The sequence below is a fragment of the Rattus rattus genome, chromosome 12 (genome assembly GCF_011064425.1).
Source record: "Rattus rattus isolate New Zealand chromosome 12, Rrattus_CSIRO_v1, whole genome shotgun sequence".
In the NCBI taxonomy this organism is placed as follows: Eukaryota; Metazoa; Chordata; class Mammalia; order Rodentia; family Muridae; genus Rattus; species Rattus rattus.
In genome coordinates, this window is record NC_046165.1 from 22,877,752 (window position 1) to 22,902,058 (window position 24,307).

Here is a 24,307-nt window from a genome sequence, read left to right on the forward strand (position 1 = left end):
TTGTCATACAGGTGACACTTCATGGAATACCAGAGACACGTCTGTAGACTGGGAGAGGGGGGATGGGCATACTCTCCAAGGTGGCAAGCAATATCAGTTTGTTTCCTTGTTTTCATTTCGTTTTGTTTGTTTGCTTGTTTCAGGACAGGGTTTCTCTGTGTAACCTTCGCTATCCTGGAACTCACTCTGTAGACCAGGCTGGCCTCTATCTCAGATCCCCCTGCCTCTGCCTCCCAAGTGCTGGGATTAAAAGCATTCAGTGCATTGTGGGAAACAGTTTCCTGATTCTACCCAACTTCCACGTCTCAAATTCATTCCCAGTTGTGGGTGCAGAAGGAAGCCACTATGCTATAGACAGCGATCTGATGAGGATGAGGATGTTCTTCTCGCATTCACAACCTCCTCCCTTCAGCTGGAGTCAGAGTCCTCAGGATACCACCACCAGTGTGTGAAGAATCATAAGCCTTGATCCTGAAGAATCAAACTCTGGTGAACAAAGAGGTCCTGAGCAAACTTTTTAGGCCAATAGCAGCACAACTTAGGGTTTCCCAAGACTCCGTGAAGTGAAATTTGGAGATAAACATTTGAATGGCAAGACGACATAAGACTAGCCAGCCCAGAAACGTTCTCCAACAACTCCTAACAAGGCAGAGTAGTCCTGTTTCAGGAAGCAACCATTCTAAGCTCCAAATAGCCCCTGAAATATGAGAGAACAGGGAAGCACTCCGAAGGAGCCATGGGAAAACAAGGACAGCGTGTAAGGCAGACTTGCCTGGGAACGCTTTTTTAAGGCCTTCCTAACAAAAGACGATGTTTTGTTAAAAGGGGAACAGTTCAAAATTGTATTGAAAACTTACCTAAAAATAGGTCTGTAGTCATCCTAGAAATAAATTATCTCTCTTCTGTTAAGAGGAGTGACAGATACGATCAGACCAGCATGTGAGGTATCTTTGATACAGATTTGGAAAATGGCCTGGTGGAAGAACAAAAAGGAGCATAGCAAAGAGGAGGGAGGGAGGGAGGGAGGGAGGGAGAGGAATTCAGAGTACAATGGGAAGAGTGAGAAAACTGGAAGGAACACACCCTTTTCAGCCCATGTGTATTGACCTCAGAGGATTAAAGCAGGGGATGCAGTTGTTTTCTAAGAACACTCAAGTGAAAAGATGATAAACTTCAGGACACCAAACCTGGGTTCAAAGATCCACTGGCTTTCAAAACCATGGCTGCTGAGGCTGGCTCCTTGTGTGGCTCAGTCTTCTTCAGGGGCGGCTGGCAGGTATCCTCAGGCAGATGCTATGACCAGACAGTAGGCCAAGTGTTGTCACCACAGATGACTACGCTGGAAACTTCATTAGGTATCTCAGAGCAAAGTGGACTCTGCCAGCAAAATGAAAGCAGGGAAAATGGCAGACAGGCAAAGACCAACTGGTTGCCAGGGGCTTAAAGAACACCTATGCCAATGAAATAGCTAAAGGAATGGAGAAATGAGCTATTATATCCAAGACAGAAGCCTTTTTCTCAGACAAAAGGGAGGGGATGATGATGTCTTGTGTCCTAAGAATGCAGTCCAGAGGTACAGGAGGTACAGAAGATACGGGAGCCATGCCCACACACTGAGAACAGACACCTCCAGTGTTGGGACAAACAGCTCACTTTATTTTCTTATTCCTCCTGACTGGTTTAACATCCCACATTGAGCACCAATGGGATGCAGGGAGGAAGACAGGAGAGAGCACAGGAGTGGTGATGGGTAGTAGACCTCCTTCCCTTCCCAGCAACCACAGTGCTGGCACAGTGACTCCCCTAAATCTGGGGCTAATCTGTAGGGGGATAGGAAGAATCAGGGAAGCTATGGCGACAGCTTTCTCTGTGGATCGCTCAGTGCCACAGACTGATAATCCAAGGGCTTTCAACCTAACCTCAATGGGCAGGGAGCAGGACACAGGAGGCAGGAGAAGAGGTGGTCAGATGGAGAGCCTCTCCCATCATTTGGTACCCAGAGGGAGAGAAGGATGAGCCGATGCTTCTCTGTTCCTTGCGTGCCCACAGGCCTGTTGAGTCCTTTGACTACATGGCAACGGGTCAAATGTCTGTTTTAAACTAAGCCACATCCCCAACTGCATGCTCTCTGCTACAACTGTCAAAGTTGTTTACTTGTACTTTAGAGTATTCAGTTCAGGTGCCAGGACTGGTGACACCAGGATGCACAGGTGACAAAGTAGGGTCTGTCCCATGGGAGAACGGAGATGATCCAACAGAAACTTTTGATAGTAAGTGATTCCTGTTCCTCTTGGGAGGAGGGAGAGAGGGAGGGATGGAGGGAGGGAGAGGGAGAGAGGGAGAGGAGGGAGGGAGGGAGAGGAGAGGGAGAGGGAGAGGGGAGAGGAGAGGGAGAGGGAGAGGTGTTGGAGTTAACTGATGCTATAAACCGAATAGACCTTATAGATATCTACAGACCATTTCACCTTCACACAAAGGAATACACCTTCTTCTCTGCATCTCATAGAGCTTTCTCCAAAATGGAACACATACTCAGACACAAAGCAAGTCTCAACAGATATAAGAAAATTGAAATAACTCCTGTCATCCTATCAAACTACCACAGATTAAAGCTGAATACCAACAACAACAGAAACAAAAGAAAATGTACAACTCTATGGAAAACTGAACGACTCACTACTGAATGAAAATGGGTCAAGACAGAAAGTAAGAAAGAAATCAAACAGTTTCTGGAATTTGTTGGAAATGTATACTCAACATACCAAAACTTGTGAGACACAATGGAAGCAACACTAAAAGGCAAGTTCACAAAATTAAGTGCCTACATTAAAAAAATAAATTAAAAGATCTCATACAAGCAACTTAAAAGCACACTTGAAAGCCCTAGAACAAATAGAAGGAAGCACACTCTAGAGGAACAGACAGCCAGAAATAGAATATTCAAACTGAGGGCTGAAATCAACAAATAGAAACAACAACAATGACAATATAAACAATCAATCAAACAAAGAGATGACTCTGAGAAAATCAATAAGATTGGCCTTTATCCAACTTAACTAAAAAGCAGAGACAGAATATTCAAATTAACAAAGCTAGAAATGAAAGGGGGATATAACATCAGACACTGAGGAAATCCAGAGACTCATAAAAGTATGCTTTAAAAAACTGCACTCCACCAAAGTGGAAAAAATGGATAATTTTTTCAATATATACCACTTACCGAAGTTAAGTCAAGATCAGATAAGCAATTTAAATAGACCCTATAGCCCCTAGTGAAATAGAAGCAGTCATTAAAATTACCCCAATTTATGGGGGAAAAAAGAAGCCAAAGACCAGATGGTTTTAGCACAGAATTCTACCAGACTCTCAAAGAAAAGTTAATGCCAATACTCCTCAAATTATTCCACAACATAGAAACAGAAGGCACGCTGTCCAATTCAGTTTTCAAGGCTACAGTTACCCTGCTAGTCAAACCACATAAAGACCCAACACAGAAACAGAATTATAAACCAATTTTCCTTATGACCATAAATACAAAAATGCCCAATAAAATACTTGCAAACTGAATCTAAGAATACATCAAAAAAGTTATTCACCGTGATCAATTATGCTTCATCCTAAAGATACAAGGATAGTTCAACAAACAGAAATTAATACATATAATCTACTATAAACTCAAACTGAAAGACAAAAACCACATGATCATCTCATTAGAAGAAAAAAGGCCTTTCACAAATTTTAACATCCTTTCATGATAATAGATTAAAGATACAAGGGAATATCTCAACATAATAAAAGTAGTTTACTGCATGACCATAGCCAATGTCAACTTCAGTGCAGAGAAACTCAAAGTAATTCCACTAAAATCAGGAATCAGACAAGGTTGTCCACTCTCCATTCCTATTTAATACAGTACTTGAAGTCTAGACCAGTAAAACAGCTGAAGGAGACCACAGGAATTAAAATTAGAAACAAAGAAGTCAAAGTTATCTGTATTTGCAGATGATATGATAGCATACATAAGTGACCCCAAGAATTCCACTGGGAAATTCCTACAACTAGTAAACTAAACACTATCAATATTGTATCTATATACAAAATTAACTTACAAAAGTCATAGCCCTCCTATATACAAATGACAAATGGTCTGAGAAAGAACTCAAGGCAACAGCCCATTCATAAATAGCCTCTGTGGTAATGTGAATGAAAATTGCCCCATAGGCTCAAGGAGAAACACTATTAGGAGGTGTAGCCTTGTTGGAGTTAGTGTGATCTTGTCAGAAGAAGTGAGTCACTAGGAAGTAGGCTCTGAGGTTTGAAAGGTTCAAGGTCTCTCTCTTCCTCCTCTGTCAGTCCTGATGTCAACTCTCAACTCTTTCTCCAGCACCATGTCTGTCTACATGCTCTCATGCTTTCTGCCATGACAGTAATGGACAAAGCCTCTGAGTCTATAAGCCAACTCCATTAACTGTTTTCCTATTAAGGGTTGCCGTGATCATAATGTATCTTCACAGCAATAAAACCCTAACTAAAATAATTGTTATTGTTGTGGTCTGTATAAAATGATTCTTCTCAGACCGAATTACAGCCTAAAAGACGCTTACAGTTGAAAGAGATATAACCCATTATGGTTGGGGAGGCAGGGCCACAAGTCTATGAGGTAGTTGGTCACATCAGATCTCTAGTCAGGAAGCCACCAAGATCAGCCAGGATGTAGGTCTGGCTACAACTAGCAAACACTATCAATAATGTAGCAATATACAAAATTAACTCACAAAAGTCAGTCGCCCTCCTATATCCAAATGACAAATGGTCTGAGACTTGACTCATCCCAGCCAGGCTCCAACTCTTAAAGGTTCCACAGCCTTTTAAAACAACGCCATCAACTGGGGACCAAGTATCCAAACACCTAAGAGCATGAGGTGTTTCACATTGCAGCCATATGTATTTTGTATATCTGAAATCTGTTGTAATTTTCTGGGTAATTTTAGTTCATTTCGGGACAGTTTCCACTGTAGGTTACAGGCAGTGAGGGGTTCTCAACCACACTGTCCGTTAGACAAGGAACTAGATAACAGCCTGCATTCACTGTCTTGGAGTATGTAGTTGTTGACTGTAGAAATGTCACCATGAGGACACACACACACACACACACACACACACACACACACACACACACACACCAGGTTCAGAATACCCAAAGATACAGATAACTTTTTTAAAGATTTATTTATTATATATAAGTACACTGTAGCTGTCTTCAGACACACCAGAAGAGGGCATCAGATATCATTACAGATGTGGTTGCTGGATTTGAACTCATGACCTCTGGAAGAGCAGTCAGTGCTCTTAACCACTGAGCCATCTCTCCAAACCCTTAGAATAACTTTTTATTAAAAAAAAAAAAAAACAAGGGGTTGGGGATTTAGCACAGCGATAGAGCACTTGCCTAGCAAGCACAAGGCCCTGGGTTCCGTCCCCAGCTCCGGAAAAAACAAAACAAAACAAAACAAAACAACCAAAAAACAAGAATATGTAAGAAATAAAATCAAAATAATTATGACCCACTGGCAGTGTCTACCTATGCCTTAAGAGTCTTTATTTTTCTTTCTGTTATTGTTTTTGTTTTTCAAGACAGGGTTTCTCAACATAGCCCTAGCTGTCCTGGAATTTGTTTTGTAGACCAAGCTGTCCTCAAACTCAGAAAAAGGTCCACCTGCCTCTGCTCCTCTGCTAGGATTAAAGGCATGTGCCATCACTGTCTGGCTCAGTGTTCGAGTGTTGATACTACTATATTTATGTATTTTAAGAAGGTCAAATTTTCATGTCAAAATAAAGGAATCAATGATCCACTTTCTGCTATCTGAACAGAGCATATTCCATACTTAGGTCCTGATAATAATTTCATGAAGATACAAGGAACCAATCTGTTTGTTTGTTTTTACATCCTGACTGCAGTTTCCCTTGCCCTTCTCTCCTCCCAACCTTCCCTCTCCCCTGCCCTGTTGTCTTCAGAAAAGAGCAGGCCCCTCACAGATATCAAGAAACCATAGCATATCAAGTTGCAGACAGACTAGGTACCTCCTTGTTGTGCCCATTCAGGAAGCATTCTCGAACCCCAAAAGACCACTGAGGAGTCAGTTCTGATGCAATAGCATTAGGGTCTTTTTTATTCAACCTCGAGCTTGGGCTCACCATTGACCATGAGGAAGCAGGATGGGAGGATGAGTGAAGCCCCAAGGGTTTTATAGGAAATGTTGAACAGGTGAGGTGGTGTCCAGCCTGCAAGCCATCTAACTAAATGGCTATTGTAACATGTGAAAGCCAACGAGTGGGTGCTCGAAGCAAAACCATGAACAATCACAAATGGTCTGAGTGCATCTGGAACTATCAAACTAATCTTGATTGGCTGTTGCTAGGGAGTGAGTCTGGGGTATGGGCCACAGACAAACTATTTCATCTGTGGACTGATTCTGGCCCTCATCCCAGCCCCACCTGACATGAACTACAGAACACCCACATCCCAGAATGACACAGTATGCTCATGTCATCTATATACACCCTCCTGAACACCTCGAGTAAACTCCCTATCATTAGGAATACCTAATACAATGCAAATATGACATACAGATGTTAGATTGGGTAGGGCAATGACCAAGGTCTGTGTAAGGAGGTTAATGTTCCATCTACAGTTGGTTGGGTCTGAGGATACCTTTGAAACTTACATATAGAGACTGGTTGTACAGGATATATATATACATACAAACATATGTGTGTATGTACACACAGACCTGTGCAAGAATTATCTAAAATAGATTCAATAGGTGAAAGCTGGCAGTTTCATAGTGCCCAAAGGTTGCAGAAGTTCAAAGTTTCTAGTCTTCCTACAGTAATGAGCTTCTTTGATCTTTTCTTAGACTTTTACAACTTTCCTGGACCTTGGAGCCACAGAGATCTTTTTTTTTCCCTTGGGAGGAATGATTCAACATGATGACAATGATGATGACAAAGAAGAGGAAGAAAGAGGCACATGGGGTCAAGGGAGCTATAGGCTGGATGGTTCTTGGACTCTGGAGAGATTCGGTCTCAGCTTCAGCTCTGGAAGAGGGATCTGATTTCATGGCAACCATGAACAATCTTTGGCTTTGATGATCTAGTACAAGATTTCAATAGCATTTTCATCAAGATGGGGGCCTGGAACTTTCTGCTTTTCTGAACTTCCAAGTCTTGAGACAGAAATTCCTAGAGTGGGAAGGGCAAACACTATAGGACTCAATGCTTAAGTACCCAGATAGTCAGTCAACCCAGGATCTTTGAATCATGCAAGACCTGAATCCCCCAAACCAGCTTCAGATTAGTAGTCCCACGGACCTTTTCATTGGATAACATATGGCCTATGACACCCCTCCCCCATTCTAGAGCCTGAGAGGACAATGATCTTGACTCTAAGGTTTCCCAGGAAGATCTGTCCACTTCTTCAACCCCAGCCAAATCATACTTCAAGAGCATCTCTGTGACTAAGGTCACTAAGCCTTAGTCCCACATCGGACAGTGGAGGGGCACTGTACTGTGGTGGACAGTGAGGGCCAGAGAGAAAACACAGTGACCCATCAAGAAGCACATGATAGTTTGAGAAGTGATGCAGACTCTCAAAGATCTTCAGCTTTGGATGATCCCTCTTCCATCATGGATTTGTTCCTAAGATGGTGGTTTCAGTTCTGGTAACTTTGTTAACCTTTAGAAGCCTTCAGATCCTTTCCACTCCCTTCCCCTTGCCCACTGCCAATAAGCTTAGCTTTTTCTATCGTCCTAGGGTCTTGAGTGTGTAAAACATTTAATTGAACTTCTGGCAGTCTGTCATTCATCCAAGCTGTCCAATAGAGCATTTATTTATGTTAAAAAGAACCTTACCTAAAATATATTCTATAAGTAAAGTTTCTGTAGGTCCTAGAAATATGTTCTCTTTAATTTTTACAAACACTGGTAGAGGAATGGACAGCTTGCAGATGCTTATTTTGGTGGCTATAGAAGCAGACAAGCATTAGTTGATAGAAGTATCTTTAAAATTCATTATTATCAGTAAATAAGAGAATACATGTTACACATGGCCAATGATAAGACTTACCTAATAATCACTATATAGAAATCTAAATGAATAAAAATAAATTTACTTCACTATTATTATGATTACAGATTTTTTGAAAATATTATTAATGTTTGATTTGCCATGTAATATGTCGAACTTCTGTTTTAGTCACAAACATGCATGCAAAGTATAACAGATTAACCATGGTGTTCGCTTAAAGCACCTCTGTGTATTTCAAATAATTTTTTCTTGCAGTGCTGGGAGTTCAAAGAAAACAATTACCATTGATGAAAGATGCTTAGTCAACTTCCAAAGCCCTTCATGCAAATACATATAGTCCCTGTGTTACTTGTAAAACTGTAACTAAGACAGAAGTTGGTACCAGGGACTGGAATATTGCTGTGGTAGGCTTAACCATGATTTTTTCTGGAGGAATGTGGATTTTGAAACTTTGGATTTGGAAAGCCATAGGATGCTTTAAGTGCAACTTAATGGATCATTCTAGTAGGGATATGGAAGACATTGGCGCTGAGAGTGATTTGAGCTCTGGAGATCGTTCTTATGATGTTTTAGTAAAGAATGTTGCTGCTTTTGCCCTTGTTCAAAGAATCTGCCTGATGCTAAGGTAAAGAGATTTATATTAACTACATTGACAAAGGAAGTTTCAAAAAAGCCCAGCATAGACTTTGTCCTCTGGTTTACTCTCATGAAGTGTTTTGATCAAGCATACATAGCAAGCTTAGAAAGAAAAAATACAAAATATATGGTTTAAATAAAGGGGTGCCAGGAAGTGACATGGAGCTAAATCAAGGACATTAAATTGAATTAAGGGAGTGGTGACCTTGGGGCAAGTTTCTACCAGCTAATTTTATTTTTTATGTATTTGCAGTTGAACAAGGGATAATTATATTTAAGCATTATTATGACCTGGCTATTGTTTTCACTTGAACTTTTAATTTGAAATGAATTACAATTTAGAAATGGAGGACACACCTGTGATACAGATCTTGAGACTGGAACACACAGGCTTTTGATCTGGATCTTGAGGTATAATGGCCATGAAAAGTGAACGAACGCCCATGCACTGTGGTACACACCTTTAGTACCGGAGGCTGAAACAAGATCTTTAAGTTCAAGGCCAGCCTGGTACAGAGCAAGTTCCAGGTAAAGAAAGGTTTAGTTCTAGGAGAGGCAGTACACATCTTTAATCCCAGAACTCAGGAGACAGAGGCATGCAGATCTCTGAGTTCAAGGTCAGCTTGGTCTACAGAGCAAGTTCCAGAAGAGCCACGCTTATGCAGTGAAGGAAACCATTGGGAAACAGAGAGCTGGTGATTATGTAGTAGAAGAAGTAGCCATGTTCCAGCCCCAGCTAGCAGCAGAACATGGCAGTTTCAGTCATGTGGCTCTGGCTTTAGAGTCAAAAATACACTGGGGCAATTGATGCTGGCTAGCTGGAGCTAAGGGATTGGCAGTAATTAAGAAGAAACCAGCATCACTGAGGTAAAATCTGGGAACTGTTTTCTGACAGCACAAAAAAGTTGTATTCCAGAGACAGAAGCTGTACTTGGTAATGCTGTCAGAATCACCCAGATGCTGGTTTTGAAGGTGTGAAGGGGTCATGAAGAACAGCTAAGGTTTGGCACTGAGAGGCCAGGAAAGGCCACTGGTGAAGGTGCAGCCAATAGTTGATGGCCCAGGACTGAAGGGGTCATGCAAAGAAGCTGAGGCTTGACACCATGAAGAGATCCTATGAGAGGCTATTGGTGAAGCCTAGTTACAGCAGAAGACCCCAGTGTATTGGAGATGCCAGTACCATGGGATGCCACCAAGAACAGCAGCAATGGAATGAATTGACCAGAGCCTGGAATGCTACAGAGGGCAGAACTGGAGAAGTGACCCAGGCACTTTGGAGCAGCCCAGACATTGGAAGAGGCTGTGAAGCTGAAGTTGCTTTGGATACCCCAAGATGTTAGCGATGCCAAAGACTTAGGATACCTGCTGAGGAAAGCTGGTAACGGAGTAGAACCAGCTGGAGAAGGTTGTTGCTGCAGCCAACAGAGATAAAGCAAATTGTGGATTTGAAGAGTGCTTTGACATCAGACAGGAATATGCAGTTTGGAGTCTGCCCAGCTGGTTTCTAGCTTTGCTCCAGTACTCCCTCCCTATGACGTTTTGGCATGGTAATCCTGTGATATTGGAAGTATGTGATCTGCTTTTTTATAATTTGATTTCATAGTGGATTACAGTTGAGAGATTGCAGGAATTTCAGAGGAGACCTTGAACTTCAGACTTTTAACATTGTTGAGACTGTTAGCTTATGGGGGCTGTAATGCTATGGCTAGGTATGGCCCCTATAGACTCATGTGTTTGAGCAAGCCTATGTGGCCAGGGAGTGGAATGTGGTGGTTTGAATATGCTTGGCCTGGGGAGTAGCAATATTAAGTGTGGCATTATTGAAGGAAGTATGTCACTGTAGGCGTGGGCTCTGAACCTGTAAGCCAGCCCCAATGAAATGCTATCCTTTATGAGTTGCTTTGGTCATGGTGTCTCTTCACAGTGATGGAAGCCATAACTAAGACATACCATCCCCCCAGATTTATCATGGTGAGTCACTTTATAGAAGTGGGCCACAAGGGCTGGAGAGATGGCTCAGCGGTTGAGGACACTGACTGCTCTTCCAGAGGTCCTGAGTTCAAATCCCAGCAACCACATGGTGGCTCACAGCCATCTGTAATGGGGTCCGATGCCTTCTTCTGCTGTGTCTGAAGACAGCTACAGTGTACTTATATAGAATAAATCTTAAAAAACAAAAACAAAACAAAAAAAAAAAAAAAAAAAAAAAAAAAAAAAGGGCCCAAGTTGCAAGGCCTTAGCTCTGCAGATTTTGACAGTAAACCATTAATCTGTCCCACAAGTGCCAAGCCTTAAAAAGCGACTAAGCACAGAACTTAAGAGTATAGAGAAGATGTGGCAAGCACTTAGGAAAAAGAAGGGAAAATTTTCAAGATGTCTCATAAGGGATTGTTGAACTATAGGCTATTCTTCAGACTGAGCTCCTCCTGCAGTAAGCCCAACAGACCAAGCCAAAATGAGTCACTTATGCCAAATGGCACATAATCAAACAGGAACTTAAAAAAGAAAGCAAATAGATCTTCAAACAGATGAGTTTTTCACTGAAAACTTAAAGTTACAGTTTAACACGAGTGGAAATAGCAAATACCCTCTATTGTGGCCCTGATCATGCCTTGTGTTTTCCAACCTAGGGATTCCCCAAACATTCATGAGTCACTTGGACCTAGTTTAAAATGCAGGTTGTGGGACAGAGTCAGAAACATCACTTCTAAGTTTTGAGATGCTGATACAACTAGACATTAGTAATAAATATACTGTTCATTCTATACCATACTGCCATGACACTTGCTGAAAGACATTTCTGTCATATAAATGCCTCAGGAATCCAGTCACTCTGTGGATCATCCATAAACTATAACCCATGGCTGGTCCAGAATTTCATTTAGGACTTTTGGCTTTTTCCTATTATCCTCAGTCCAACCCTAACCTGCTTTTGTTGCCTTGCATTTGAGAAGAAATGTGCATACTGAGAAATACAGATTTTAAGTGTGAAAGTCAGTGAGCTTTGAGAAATGTACACAGTCAAGTGGCCCTCCCCCACAAATACCTAAAACATTCCACTTCTGTCACCCTGGGTCTTAATCCAACCCTATAGGTGTTCTTTTGCTTTTTTAGAGTCTTATAATTGTCTTTAAAAACTTCCTTCCTCAAAGCACACCATCCTCTCACTGAACTGCCACTGTGGGCTTCTTACAAGTCCTTTTGTCTATATTCTGAAGCCCCTCTGTCCTACACATTCATCCGTGGTTGTCTGATTTTCCAAAGTTCTAAGTCCTCACTCTTCTACTTAACATCACACTGGCCGTACGTCCAAATGTCCTCTCCATAGCACTCTTCCTTCTCTGACCCGCTTCCTGCTAAATCCCTTGCTTTCTGTGTGAAGGTCATCTGATCCTTCTAGCAGGACATAGAACTTGAGTTGCTGTAAAAAACTATTGCCTGCTCCTTCCCACTTTACAATTTTCTAACACTCAGGTCTCAGCTTTGGTCAGCTATTCACAGAAGCCCTCCTTATCAAGGACATCTAAAGGCCATTCAGTGACTCTCCAGCACAACCCTACTTTAATTGTCTAGCCTCCACCACTGCTTTGTGTGTTCTCTGTGTGCTTGTTATCTATCTCTGATCACACGAACTCCATGACCATGGCATCAGCCGACTGTTCACAGCTTGCTAACTCCTGTTGTCTAGGAGAGTTACCATCTTGCTGTAAGTAAATGCTCAACAACCGTTTCCTACATAGATAAGGAAAGATAGCATGTAATGTGTATTCGCTTTAGGAGTGAAATTCTCGACCAGCCATGTTCTAATACACGATGTTCTTCAGATACACCAGAAGAGGGCATCGGATCCCTTTACAGATGGTTGTGAGCCACCATGTGGTTGCTGGGAATTGAACTCAGGACCTCTGGAAGAGTAGTCGGGTGCTCTTAACCACTGAGCCATCTCTCCAGCCCCAATACACGATGTTCTTAAAATATCAAAAGAGTAAGAGAGCATTCACTAGCACTGCACTAAGAGATCTACTCAGGGGGAAAAGGCAGAGAATTGACCTTTAAGTTGCAGCAAAAACAACACAAAATACAGGTAAAGTCAAAGTTTATTCACATAAAGTTTAATTAGTCAAGTTAATGAAAATATTAAAAATTTTGAGTTAGTTATGGCATCAGAAATTTAACTTTTGTTGCAAATAATACAGTATTTGGTGTTTCTGTCAAGATGCTATGCTGCTGAGAGAGCAATTGCATTAAATCTTAACTCATCAGGGTCACGTTCCATGAACTTCTTGCAGACTTCTATGGCATCCTATGGAAGGGAAAGTGAAAGTGTAAGTTTTCAGTTATAAATTCTGTAGCTTTTTTTATTCACACTAATTCTAGAGACTTCTTTTTCCAATATGAAATGACAACTAAAAATGTCAAAGAACAAACAGGTGGCAAAGTAATTTGCTTAGCATAAAATAGAGTAGAGACTGCCACCATGTTCCTCTGCATGCTTCCAGGACTGGGGATCAAATCCAGAGTCTTGGCAAGCATTCTACTCAGGCCCCGATCCTCCCCTTTTCAAGTTGCCTATGTAGATAAACTCTCTGTGTAGCCAGGCAAGTAATTTCCCATTCCTCTTCTCTAATTTCTCCAAGTAGTTGTGATTTGCTCAGAAGTTCAAGACCAGCTGGTCCACACAGACACTTTCCAGGTCAGCCTGTGTTTACATTGCAAGGCCATCTCAAAACTAAATTTAAAAATCAACTTTTAACCTACAAATTATATAATGCCTCAATAATAAGCCACACAATTTGTTCCCATTAAAAGATCTCTAAAGGGGTTGGGGATTTAGCTCAGTGGTAGAGCCCTTGCCTAGCAAGCCGCAGGGCCCTGGGTTCGGTCCCCAGCTCCAAAAAAAAGGAAAAAAAAAAAAAAAGATCTCCAAAGCTGGGATCGAGTCACAACTGATGATATCATAGATTTAACGAGGATGGCCTATAAGAGCAACTCTTTCGCCTTTTTCAAATTTAAGCTGTTCACACAGGGCTCAGGAGCAAAGCTTCTGGCTTGTATAGTTTTAAGAGGAATTCACAGTTTTGTTTGGGGATGTTCTAAAATGGCCAAGGACCAAGAAACATGTACAGAAAGAAAGCACACAGTCACCCTTAAAGACGACAAGAAGGTGAATAAAGGTTAAAACTGTCCAGTTGTTTACTGTTACCTCTAACAATGTCTCATCACTAGTTTTCCCATGGTTAATTGGAAATGGTTTCCGTCCATCTGTGGAAAATAGACACATAGTTTAAATTCTTATTCTTACCTTCCATTTCCTCTTAACAGTGAGTCAAGGAAAGTTACATAGTTTAAGTAAGACATCTTAAAATAAAGATTGTCAAATATGCGACCTAGGCTTTCACTTCCCCCAAATATACGCGATTGGTACGTGTAGCCATTTACATTTAAAGCAACTACACATCTGGATTAACACCAACCCCGAGCAGGTTTCTGCATTCACTAAGTACTTTATGCGGCTGCACCTTCCGTCCGATATGCATCAGGGCTGCCCTTCTATGGGTCCCTCGCATCTCCACACATGTTCTGGATGGGGCACACCTTTTCTTCCAGTCCGTCTCCTGCTTTATGTACAGGTCCCTCCAAGAGAACTCCCAACTGGCTTGTAAGAAATCTTTCCTGTTACTTTTGTGTTGTTTTAGAGACAAGCTTTCTCTGTGTAGACATGACTTAGCCTTGGACGCTGGAGACCAGGCTGGCCTTGAACTCACAGATCCCCTGCCTCTGCCCCCCAAGTGCTGGGACTAGAAGCTGCAGTCACCCAGCAACCATTTTTACTCTTAGAGATATAAACACTTTTTCACTTTTAAAGCTAAATCAGAGGATCTTATTTACATAAGAATGATTGATTTTATCAACGAAAAGCCGTACTGTTGTGGCTTAATTGTGTACTATCAATGAAAGTACCATAAAGCAACAATTCAGCAGAGAACTATTTACTGACTAAAATACTTATGCGAATTAACAATAATCTTCAGTAAGCTAGTCTTTTCTCTATTATGAAAATGAGCACAATGATAGACGTCAATGCTAATCAAAGTGAGTTGATCCATATCCAAACCTTATAACCTCCTACACAATGAGATCTTGTTTCAAAAACAAACATAAAATAAATACAATAATAAAATACTCTTTTATGACGGATGCACATTCCTCAGTAGCCTCTTTGCCCTACTGTTCTAAGAATAGATAATATTCATTATAGTCTACCCCACACAGTTACATTGTTTTATGTTGTAGTTTTTATGTAAAGGCAAAACTATGTAGGCTTCCCCTTCTTAGCTAAGTAAAAAATTAATGTGCATATTTCCCTGGGCTCTATCATTTATATTCTGATTAAACTCTAAGAAGCAATAAACTCCTGAATAATTTTCCTTTGGGTGCAGGAGTTTAGCATAATGTGGAATTTCAACCCCCCGTACTAAGAGTAGATATTGAACACTGTTCTTGAGATGTTGAAGAAAATAAGCAAAATGAAACTATATATATTCCATTCTAACAGCAGTTTAGAGCAAAGACTACCATGAGGCCAGCGAGCCGGCCTTCAGTTGGATTTTGTTACTGATGTTGTGAGGTACTGGGCCCTGAACCAAGTATACCAGATATGCTAGAAAAGCCTTCTCTCATTCAGCCCTGGCCCTATTCTCTTTATACTTTTTAATTCGAGGGGAAACTCACAACACTGATCAGAATGGCCTTGAGTTTCCTCCTAGCCCAGATAAGACTTGAACTTAAAATCATCCTTCCTCAGCCTCACTAGTAACTAGGAGCACAGGCCTGTAACACATCTTGGTTCAGTTTTTATATGAATGGTAACCACCGGCCAGGCACAGTGACACACACCTTTAATCCCAACACTTGGGAGGCAGAGGCGGGCACATCTCTGTGGGTTTAAGGACTGCTGGGCTATATAGTTTTAAACCCTATCTAAAAAAGGGGGAGAGCAACTTGATGAAAACTTCCATTTTTACATAGATCGTCTCACAGGATCTCCCGAAACAATACTAAGTAAACTAAATGACAAACGTCACTATCACTTCCGACACAGTGCACAGAGGGAAGGGAGCGTCAGGGCCTCAGTATCCTTGCCCCACGTGCATAAAACACGATGAGATAGCAGACACCTCAAAGTGCGTGTCCTAGCTCCTTAAAGATAAATGCACTGACACAAAAGTCAATAAAAGGGACTGAGGAAGACAACGTTCCAGACCGGGCCCCTAACTTCCACAGCTGACCCCGCTGACTTCAGTCATACCAAGCATGCTCTGGGCCAGACCCCCATGATGCTGCATCAATGCCGCTGACATGTGGCAGCTCCACGACGCAGAGAGCCGCTAAGGACAACACAGGGCCATGTCTGTGACTTACTTTCCAATGTTGCAGAAACACTAACAGGATCTGACAAACCCAGGAGAAAGGTAAATGAAAGCGCTATAGACTCTTCTAGCTTCCTTAAATATCCCAAATTATCCCAAAATACAAGCTTTTCAAGCTTCCTTTTAAACAGGTAATAATTCATTGTTTAACATTTTTAAAGTCTGTTTATTGTCTACTTGGAATTCATCACTGAACTCCAATCTGCTAATTTGTCCAGAAAGAGTGATGATTCATTTTTAAACTAGTAGGACTTTCCTGTACTTATACTAGAAACTTTCTGAGGCCCCAAAGAAAAGAAAACCAGAAATAACTAGGTCCTTTTTATGAGTTAACTCCACAACTTAGTAACGAGTAAATAATTAAGCAGTGCCACCAGCCTGTTAAGCAACTGTCCTGTAGGAATTACTGCCTACAATCAGATGGCTTTAGAACCAAGATGACACAGGCTGGAGGTGGGACTCACGGTCAGACTGCTTGCCTACAGTACATGAGGCCCTAGGTGCAATCCTGCAAACCAATAAATACAGTGATCTTTAATTTGTTGTTTTCTTAAAATTGGCATCCTCTTAATCTCTATGTTTAATTCATGAGTTCAGTCTGAATTATTCAGCTTGCTCAACACTCCTTTTGCGTCTATTAGGACCGCTACTGTCAGTCACATTGGGGTAAGAGTCAGTCTGTGATAAGGAATCAGTAACTGTGCATATATATTTACAGCTTACAGGTATCTCTGTCCTCTACAACACCTCCAGGACTGTGGCTTGCTTGACATCTCTGAATGTCTTTACACTCCCTTTAAAACTCTAATTTCCATAGACTTCTAATCGTACATATTTTTACAAAATTTTAATGTGTGTGCCTGTGTATTTGCCTAGAGGCTAATGGGGCAGGCTGCTCGCCCTGGAGCTGGAGTGACAGGAGGTTGCGAGCTGTCTGATATAACTGCTGGGGACCTATGCTATTTCTAAACATCCTGTCTATCAGTGTTCTCTGTAAATTCTCTCATTTTCAATGCTACCATCACTCTATGGTCTCTGATTATATATTAAATAAACTGTCTCTCTGGTCTTTTCCAAACCTCCTTCCTTTTGTCTTATTTTGTTTTTCATCCTTGCATGCAAGGAAGGAACCCAGAGCCTAGCTTAGGCCAGGGAAGCGCCTGACCACCGCGTTCTACTTCTTTACCTTGAAGTCAGCAGAATGTGTATGACAAACTTCTGCTTTCAGAAATCAACCAGACACATGAGGTCTTCAGTGACTATTGCAACTATCTCCATGCAGACTTTGTAGAACTAATCAATCAGTACAACGCAGCACCTTCTAACGGTGTTGCAGGTCAGTTTATATGCCCAACAACAACTGCTTCTAAGTTTAGTGTGATTCTGATTACATAGGGCAGTACAAAAGCCTGAAAAAGATACTCATTCCTGAACGTACACATTTTAAAGGTAAAGACCGTTCATTCAGCTATGACAACTAGTTCAATAGGCTATCAAACACTGCCAAAGTAATTCAGAAATGTTTCTTGTTTGATTTTCTGCTTTACAAAAATGCAAAAGAGGTATATAAACGTTCTTGAATTATAATTTGCTAGAGTATCAAAAACATCTTTTCATAGTTAAAAAAATACTAAAAAAGAAAACAATTATTCTGCCAACCCAATTTTAGAGCTATCAATTTCGGGAAACAAAGTGAGAACATCCATTTACAACAAGAAGAGCCTGGTCATTACTCTCCCCAGGAGGAATTAAAACAGTTCTTACCTAATTCATAGAGATGCCCATCTACATGAACTAACGCAATAAAATGAAGATCTACTTTTTCATCTATACTTGGTGCCTGGAATAGGAGGGAAAATGTATTATACACATTAGTAGTTAAACAAATCAGTCAAGTCAATGTATATAAACAATTTCAAATGACAGAAGACAACATTTACCCAATATAATTCAAGGCCAATTACTGATGTGAGCACAGAGTGGCCATGTGTATGTTTGTGACACCATGTTCCCATCAACAAGGAAGACATGTTTTAGTTTCACCTACACTGGAAACTGAACACTTTGCTTTACTTGGGAATTCCAGTGCCCAGCATAAGATGCTCTACATGTGCACAGCATATGCACAATGCACATTGTTCAGTGAAATGTATGACTGAGCTCATTTATGAAGTATAAAACTTTAAACTATGAATGTTAAAACATTTGTCAGAACTCTTAAAGTTAGCAACTCTTTTGAACTTAAATTTTAGGACACCAGAGAGTAAGTTGTCTGCTGCCTGAGCTTAAAAATCTCATGCTTTGAACAATGCAGTGTAAACAATGATTTCAGATTCAAACAGCTCATAAATGAAGAGATGTAAGGAAAGTCTGATGATTATAACTGTAGAAAAGAAAAAATTAATATACAAAAAAAATGGAACTTCTATTTCTTCCTCCTTTTCATTAACTCCTAATAAACTATTTTACTTATACCTACATTTAAACTATTTGAACTATACCTGCATTTCCTTTTATCAAACTCGATTTACACAAGTAATACTCACATTTCTTAGACAGTTGAACGACTTAGGTAGTTACATCAGCTGGCATTTTATGACAGATAGTACATGTGTTAGCTATTTACCAACTCTAAGTAAGTTGAAAGGAAGTGTAATCACAGCTTAATACATATGGAACGCTAATTGAAGTAGCTCAAATCAAATTATGTCTCACAATGTCTAGTATCTTTTTAGGCAACACAATAGCTTGTAACTCAAAAGGTGTTATTTTCGCCATCAAATAATTTTATATTTTTCAATAGTTTAATATAAATGCATTTGATGTAGAAACTAAAGTTACAGAACAAACACTACTTTTTTATTCATTACTATTATATATTACACAGCATCCAGAATGCCTCCAAATATTTACTGACATAATGACTCATTTAATCTTGTTCTTTTGAAATTATTTCCCTTGAGATATGAGTGAAAGGAAGTCTTCTTAACTGCTAGGGCAAACTAACTCTTGTCCATTCCATCTAGAACTAAAGAATTCCACAGACAACATTATAGTTTTATCATCATTCCATTCCTGTACAACTCTTTCCTGCAGACCATCTCACGATAGGAACTGACATCAAACTTCAAGACAATCTAGTCCACTAATTTGATAATTGTGTAAAGTCTTATCTCCTAAAGATACTAAAATATCTTGTGTTTTCCACTGTGCTGGACAAAAGCCCAATCTTTTTTGAATCTAGTAGTCCTTCAAATACTTGACATGTGTGACAGTGATTTAATTTCCTTACTTCCCCTTCCAGTTTTCATATTGCCCAGTAAGGTGCAAGGTCACTAGAGGTTAAGAAACTTCAACTGGAGTTGGAGACCTGAATATGCACCCAGTCCCTGGGAGCTTTGGGTTTCTTATCGGTTTGAAGTATTAAGTATTAAGCTAATAGTTTTGTTCTACTACATCTGGTTTTTTAGTTTGTTTTTTGTTTTTAAACTTTAATTTTTCTTTCATATGTGTGGGTGTTTTTCCTGATGCATATCTGTGTACCAAGTGCACGCAGTGTCTACAGAGGCCAGAAGAGAATGTCAGATCCCCTACGGCTGGACTGAAGGTTCAACTATCCCCAGAAGGTTGTCAACTGCCATGTGGGAGCTGGGAACTGAATTGAGAGCCTTTGAAAGAACAACCTGTGTTCTTAATCACTAAGCCATTTTTCTAGCCCTACTCCATTGAGGTTTAAATGACATTGTGAAAATATTTATGAACTGTTAAGTTTTATAATATTTATTATATTAATATATTGTCACAAATATAAGCAAGTATCAAATCTAATATATCAAGATTATTCACCAATGTCCCTTTTAACTCAAAGTGGAAATTAAAATACAAATATCAAGCCAGGTGTGCTGGCACGTGCCTATAATGCCAGCATTGAGCCAGGTGTGCTGGCACATGCCTATAATGCCAGTACTTGAGAGGATAAGGTTGGCTGATCAGGAGCATGAGGCCAGAGCTACACAGTGAGATCCTGTCTTAAGACAAAAAGCAAAAACCCTCTAAAACAATATGAAAGCCTTCCAACTTTTCATAAAAAGTAAATGTCAACTTTCTTCAAGACCTCATTATTTCTGGTAAGCTTTATCCTTTGACTAACTTCATTAGTCTGAGAGTTTAAGCCTGCAATCATTCAACCACTCAACAAGTATTCCAGGAAAACCAAAAGTAAGCAAGCAGTGAGTCCCAGCATGTCTGCCTGTCCAAATAGCAAACAACATAGCAAAGATGAAAAACAGAAGCTATAGACTGGTAAATTCTGCCTTACCAATTACATTTTTGTATCTTTTAAATCCCCAATTTAGAAGGCTTCTCATTAATACCAAAGAATTGAAAAGTGATATAAATCAATTATCAATGCATTCATTAACTATGAAATATAAATTTCACATTCAGAAAAGATTTAAGATATAATTAATTATAGGGTACTTAATCTATACTAGGCACTGACAGAATGCTATGTTTGTACTGACCAATTAATCACACAGATCTAGTCAGGTAGGCTATATATGATCTTACACTCAAGGACACGGTGGTAAAGGCCTGAAGTAACATGTTGAATGGCTAACACATGATGGCCCCGGACCACAGCTCATGCAATACAGCTCCAGTCCGTGTCCTTAAGCTCTACCCTACAGAGTGTTTGCAAAGCAACAAAGCAATGGAATCAATATGCAGCAATAACAATACACAAAAACATAAAACTAGAAATGGCAAAATTTATGACATTCTCATTTATGTTTAGAATCTTTAAACGCAGAAGAAATTTTTCATACTTAAAATTAAGTGGGGTTGGGGATTTAGCTCAGTGGTAGAGCGCTTGCCTAGGAAGCGCAAGGCCCTGGGTTCGGTCCCCAGCTCCAAAAAAAAGAACCAAAAAAAAAAAATAATAATAATAATAATAAGTGAATTGTCCCCTGGTCGGAATGTACAAAATTAGATTGTACTTTGTCCTTCCAATTCACCCTGTATCTTTCACTGGGCCAAACAGTACATAGCACAGCAGAGAAGCATAAATATCAAATGGATGAATGAATAAAAATGACAAATCAATGTTGTAATCTGGTGAGGAGAGAAGGGGGAGGAGAGGGAGAAGGAGGAAGGGGAGGAGGAGGAGGAAGGAGAGGGGGAGGAGGGAGGAGAGGAGGGGGAGGAGGAAGAAGGAGAGGAGGAGGAGGAAGAGGAGGAGGAAGGGGAGGGAGGGGAGGAAGAGGATGAGGAAGAGGAGGAGGAGGAAGAGGAGGAGGAGGAGGGGGAGGAGGAGGAGGGAGGGGAGGGAGAGGAGGGGAGGAGGGAGGGGGAGGGAGGGGAGAGGGAGAGAGGGAATAACAAGCACTCTTGACATTCAGTACAAACGGAAGGTATATAAGGACCATAATATTTGGTAGAAGCAAATGCTTGAAGAAACGGTTGTCGTGATAGTTTGAAGGCAGCTTCAAAAGGTAAATGAGGTGAAGAAAGGGACATTTCACTGCTTGTAAATGTTAAAATGTATGCATAATTAAACTCCTCTTGCTTCAAATGCCAAAACAATTTAGAGACAGCAAGTATCTGTGGATGTACGGCATACATTGAAGCATTCAGATACTGCGTGTTTAGAGAGGCTCTATCAAAGCACACCCATTGCCTTCAGGAGCTTAAAACGTCAGAAGATAAGAGCTTGGCTGCTTAATTCTGCTATTTATTTTAATGTGGGAGAACTATTGGAATTCTATTTACTTTGATATTTACAGCAATATATATGCATATTATAATAGTTGACTGACAACTTTAGCTTACAAGAGAAAAAATAAAACTTGTTGGACACCTAGAACAGCACACAAGGAACAAAGTTCTGCCTCCTAATTGGAAAAGATCTTTAGACACTGAGCTGGCAGGAAAGATCGGATCAAGATTAAGCCCAATACCTGAGCCCCATCAAGGAATAAAATAGCTTAGATGCAACACACTACACATGAAGGGTTTAGACGGAGGACAGACTAAGTGAAGCAATCCAGAGCATGGCAAGAGACTAGTCATGCTCAGAAACATGAAACATAACAATGAAGGCACAGATGGCAAAGGACTCGGAGGACCTAGCATTTGCTGACCTAAGTTATCTAGGTGAGATCAGAACGGTGATGGGTAAAGAAACACGCACTCACGTTCCCAATTCCCAGAAACTTAGTGTTATCACAAATGCCAGTTAGTACTCAACAATAGGCAGGGGCCCTTACATTCACAGACTATGGAGTGCAGAGATGGATATCCACCAAGGGGCAGGCAAAGGTCAAGCCAGACTGCAGAGCATGGAGGTATGCTTGCAATTTATTGGAGTAGAGAAAGCTAAATGGTTGAATGAACCAAGAGAAAAGCACTGTAAAGACTGAAGACGTTTAAGGAAAAGCAAACACACAAACAGAAGACTGCCCTTGTCACTGGGAGAGGAGATGGAAGGTTGACTACACTTACAACAGCATGGAGACCCAAAGATGGCAGGCGTAAGAAGGGTCGCCAGCGACGCAGACGGAGAGATGGACTGGTAGCCTTTGCAGGGCCTACATGGTTACGTTTGACCCAGGGCAGGGATGCATGGTGACACAATGATGAGGCCTTCGTTCTGCAGTGGCTAGAATGAGGCTGTGATGAGGATGGCGAGGAGGACTACATAATTAAAAGAGAGAATATTTTACTTAGACCACGTTACTGGGTGAGCGTGTATCTTTAAAAGCAACGTATGGTCATACTTGTATTCATATGGTTGAGTACTGTCAATAATTTTATTCTAGTAAAAGATCACATATGAATGTTGGCTATAATGGGTAAAATGGGAATTTATAACCAAGCACAAGGTTATATCCCATAACTTTTAAGGGCTCATCTGAAATTTTACATATCCTCATTTTCATTGCACAGACTCATGAAATTAAAGATTTAAAAGCCACTAAAATAGTATCACTATATATTTATATATATATCTGGTTTTTAAAATGTAACACACAAAAATTACACAACAGACAAGACAACATAGAGGAAAAAAATGAAAAAAAACATATCATAATAAGGCACTGGTGAAAACAATCATTTAGAGTATAAACTCTAATAAGAGAGGAGTAAACCCTTATAATTATAAACAAGAGTAAAGCTAATCTCTCTGGAGCTTATGACCCGAATCAACTGCCCTTGTCATCAGCTGACAAGTTATAAGGAAGGCATCATAGTCTGCTGTCCGCCTTTTGAGTAAATAGTAACATTAAATAGAATGTGTACCACTTATTTGAGGTATTCTTTGAGTACTTTACATCTATCCATTCATTTAACCTCCTAGGGGAGATCATTACAACTATGCATACAGCTTGCAATCAGAGGAAGCAGAGCACAGATGAGCCACGTGACAGAACCAAGGTCATGCTCCCAGCATGTTGGCGGACGGGAGCTGCACCCGAGAGAAGAGATTCTAGAGCTCAGTGGTCTTATTACCATCACAGAGCCTATGTGGCCAAGACAATGTTTCTCTGGTCAGTTTTTATTTACACTGGGTTATAGTGAACCCATGGATAATTTTCTTAAGATGGATACTGGGGGACAATTTTCCAAATGCTGTTGTTCCAGGTCCTCTTATAATCATCACATTCAACAGGTAACATCCATATATACGATTTATTTCTAGCCTGACAAAGCCACCATCTCTGTAAGTACAGAGAATAAGAGTCACCAGCTCTTTGGTGATAATACATTTCACCAGCCATGACATTAAGGAAGTGACTTTAGCTTGAAACTCTTCTGACTCTTAAAAGCCTTCGTTGTTACTCTTGGTATATGTAAATAACACACTAACCAAAAACAAAATTGGAATTTCCACCATGAGGGTTTAAGAAATGTTCAGCAGCATGTCAGCATTCACATTAATCACCCATCAGAAATACACAAAGGAATACAACAGTGTTTGCTCGCACAGACTGCTACAGTCAGTCTGAATTCACTCAAGTGAGGGGCGAATGGAAGAGGACAAAGGGCAAACCAGTGAAGTGGGGAAGCAATGGAATAAAGAGAGAAATGGAAGGAGAGACTGAAGAGGGGTGGAGACAAACTACCTTCTCAGAGTCTGGGGAGGCCAGACTATCGT

General features: G+C 40.5%; 1 protein-coding gene and 1 pseudogene across 1 annotated transcript in view; one reads left to right on the plus strand and one right to left on the minus strand.

The window, feature by feature from the left end:
• The first annotated feature begins 6,892 nt into the window (after positions 1 to 6,892).
• LOC116913896 lies at positions 6,893 to 7,725 on the plus strand (annotated as a pseudogene).
• A 5,076-nt stretch (positions 7,726 to 12,801) lies between these two features.
• Positions 12,802 to 24,307, minus strand: part of Uchl3 (ubiquitin C-terminal hydrolase L3) — a 42,129-nt gene continuing 30,623 nt past the window's right edge. Inside the window, exons 7-9 of the mRNA XM_032917531.1 lie at positions 17,917 to 17,992; positions 13,926 to 13,984; positions 12,802 to 13,025 (exon numbers count right to left, since the gene is read on the minus strand). Coding sequence (XP_032773422.1) covers positions 12,942 to 13,025; positions 13,926 to 13,984; positions 17,917 to 17,992 — 219 coding nt within the window. The 3' untranslated portion in view covers positions 12,802 to 12,941. The remainder of the gene's footprint in view (positions 13,026 to 13,925; positions 13,985 to 17,916; positions 17,993 to 24,307) is intronic.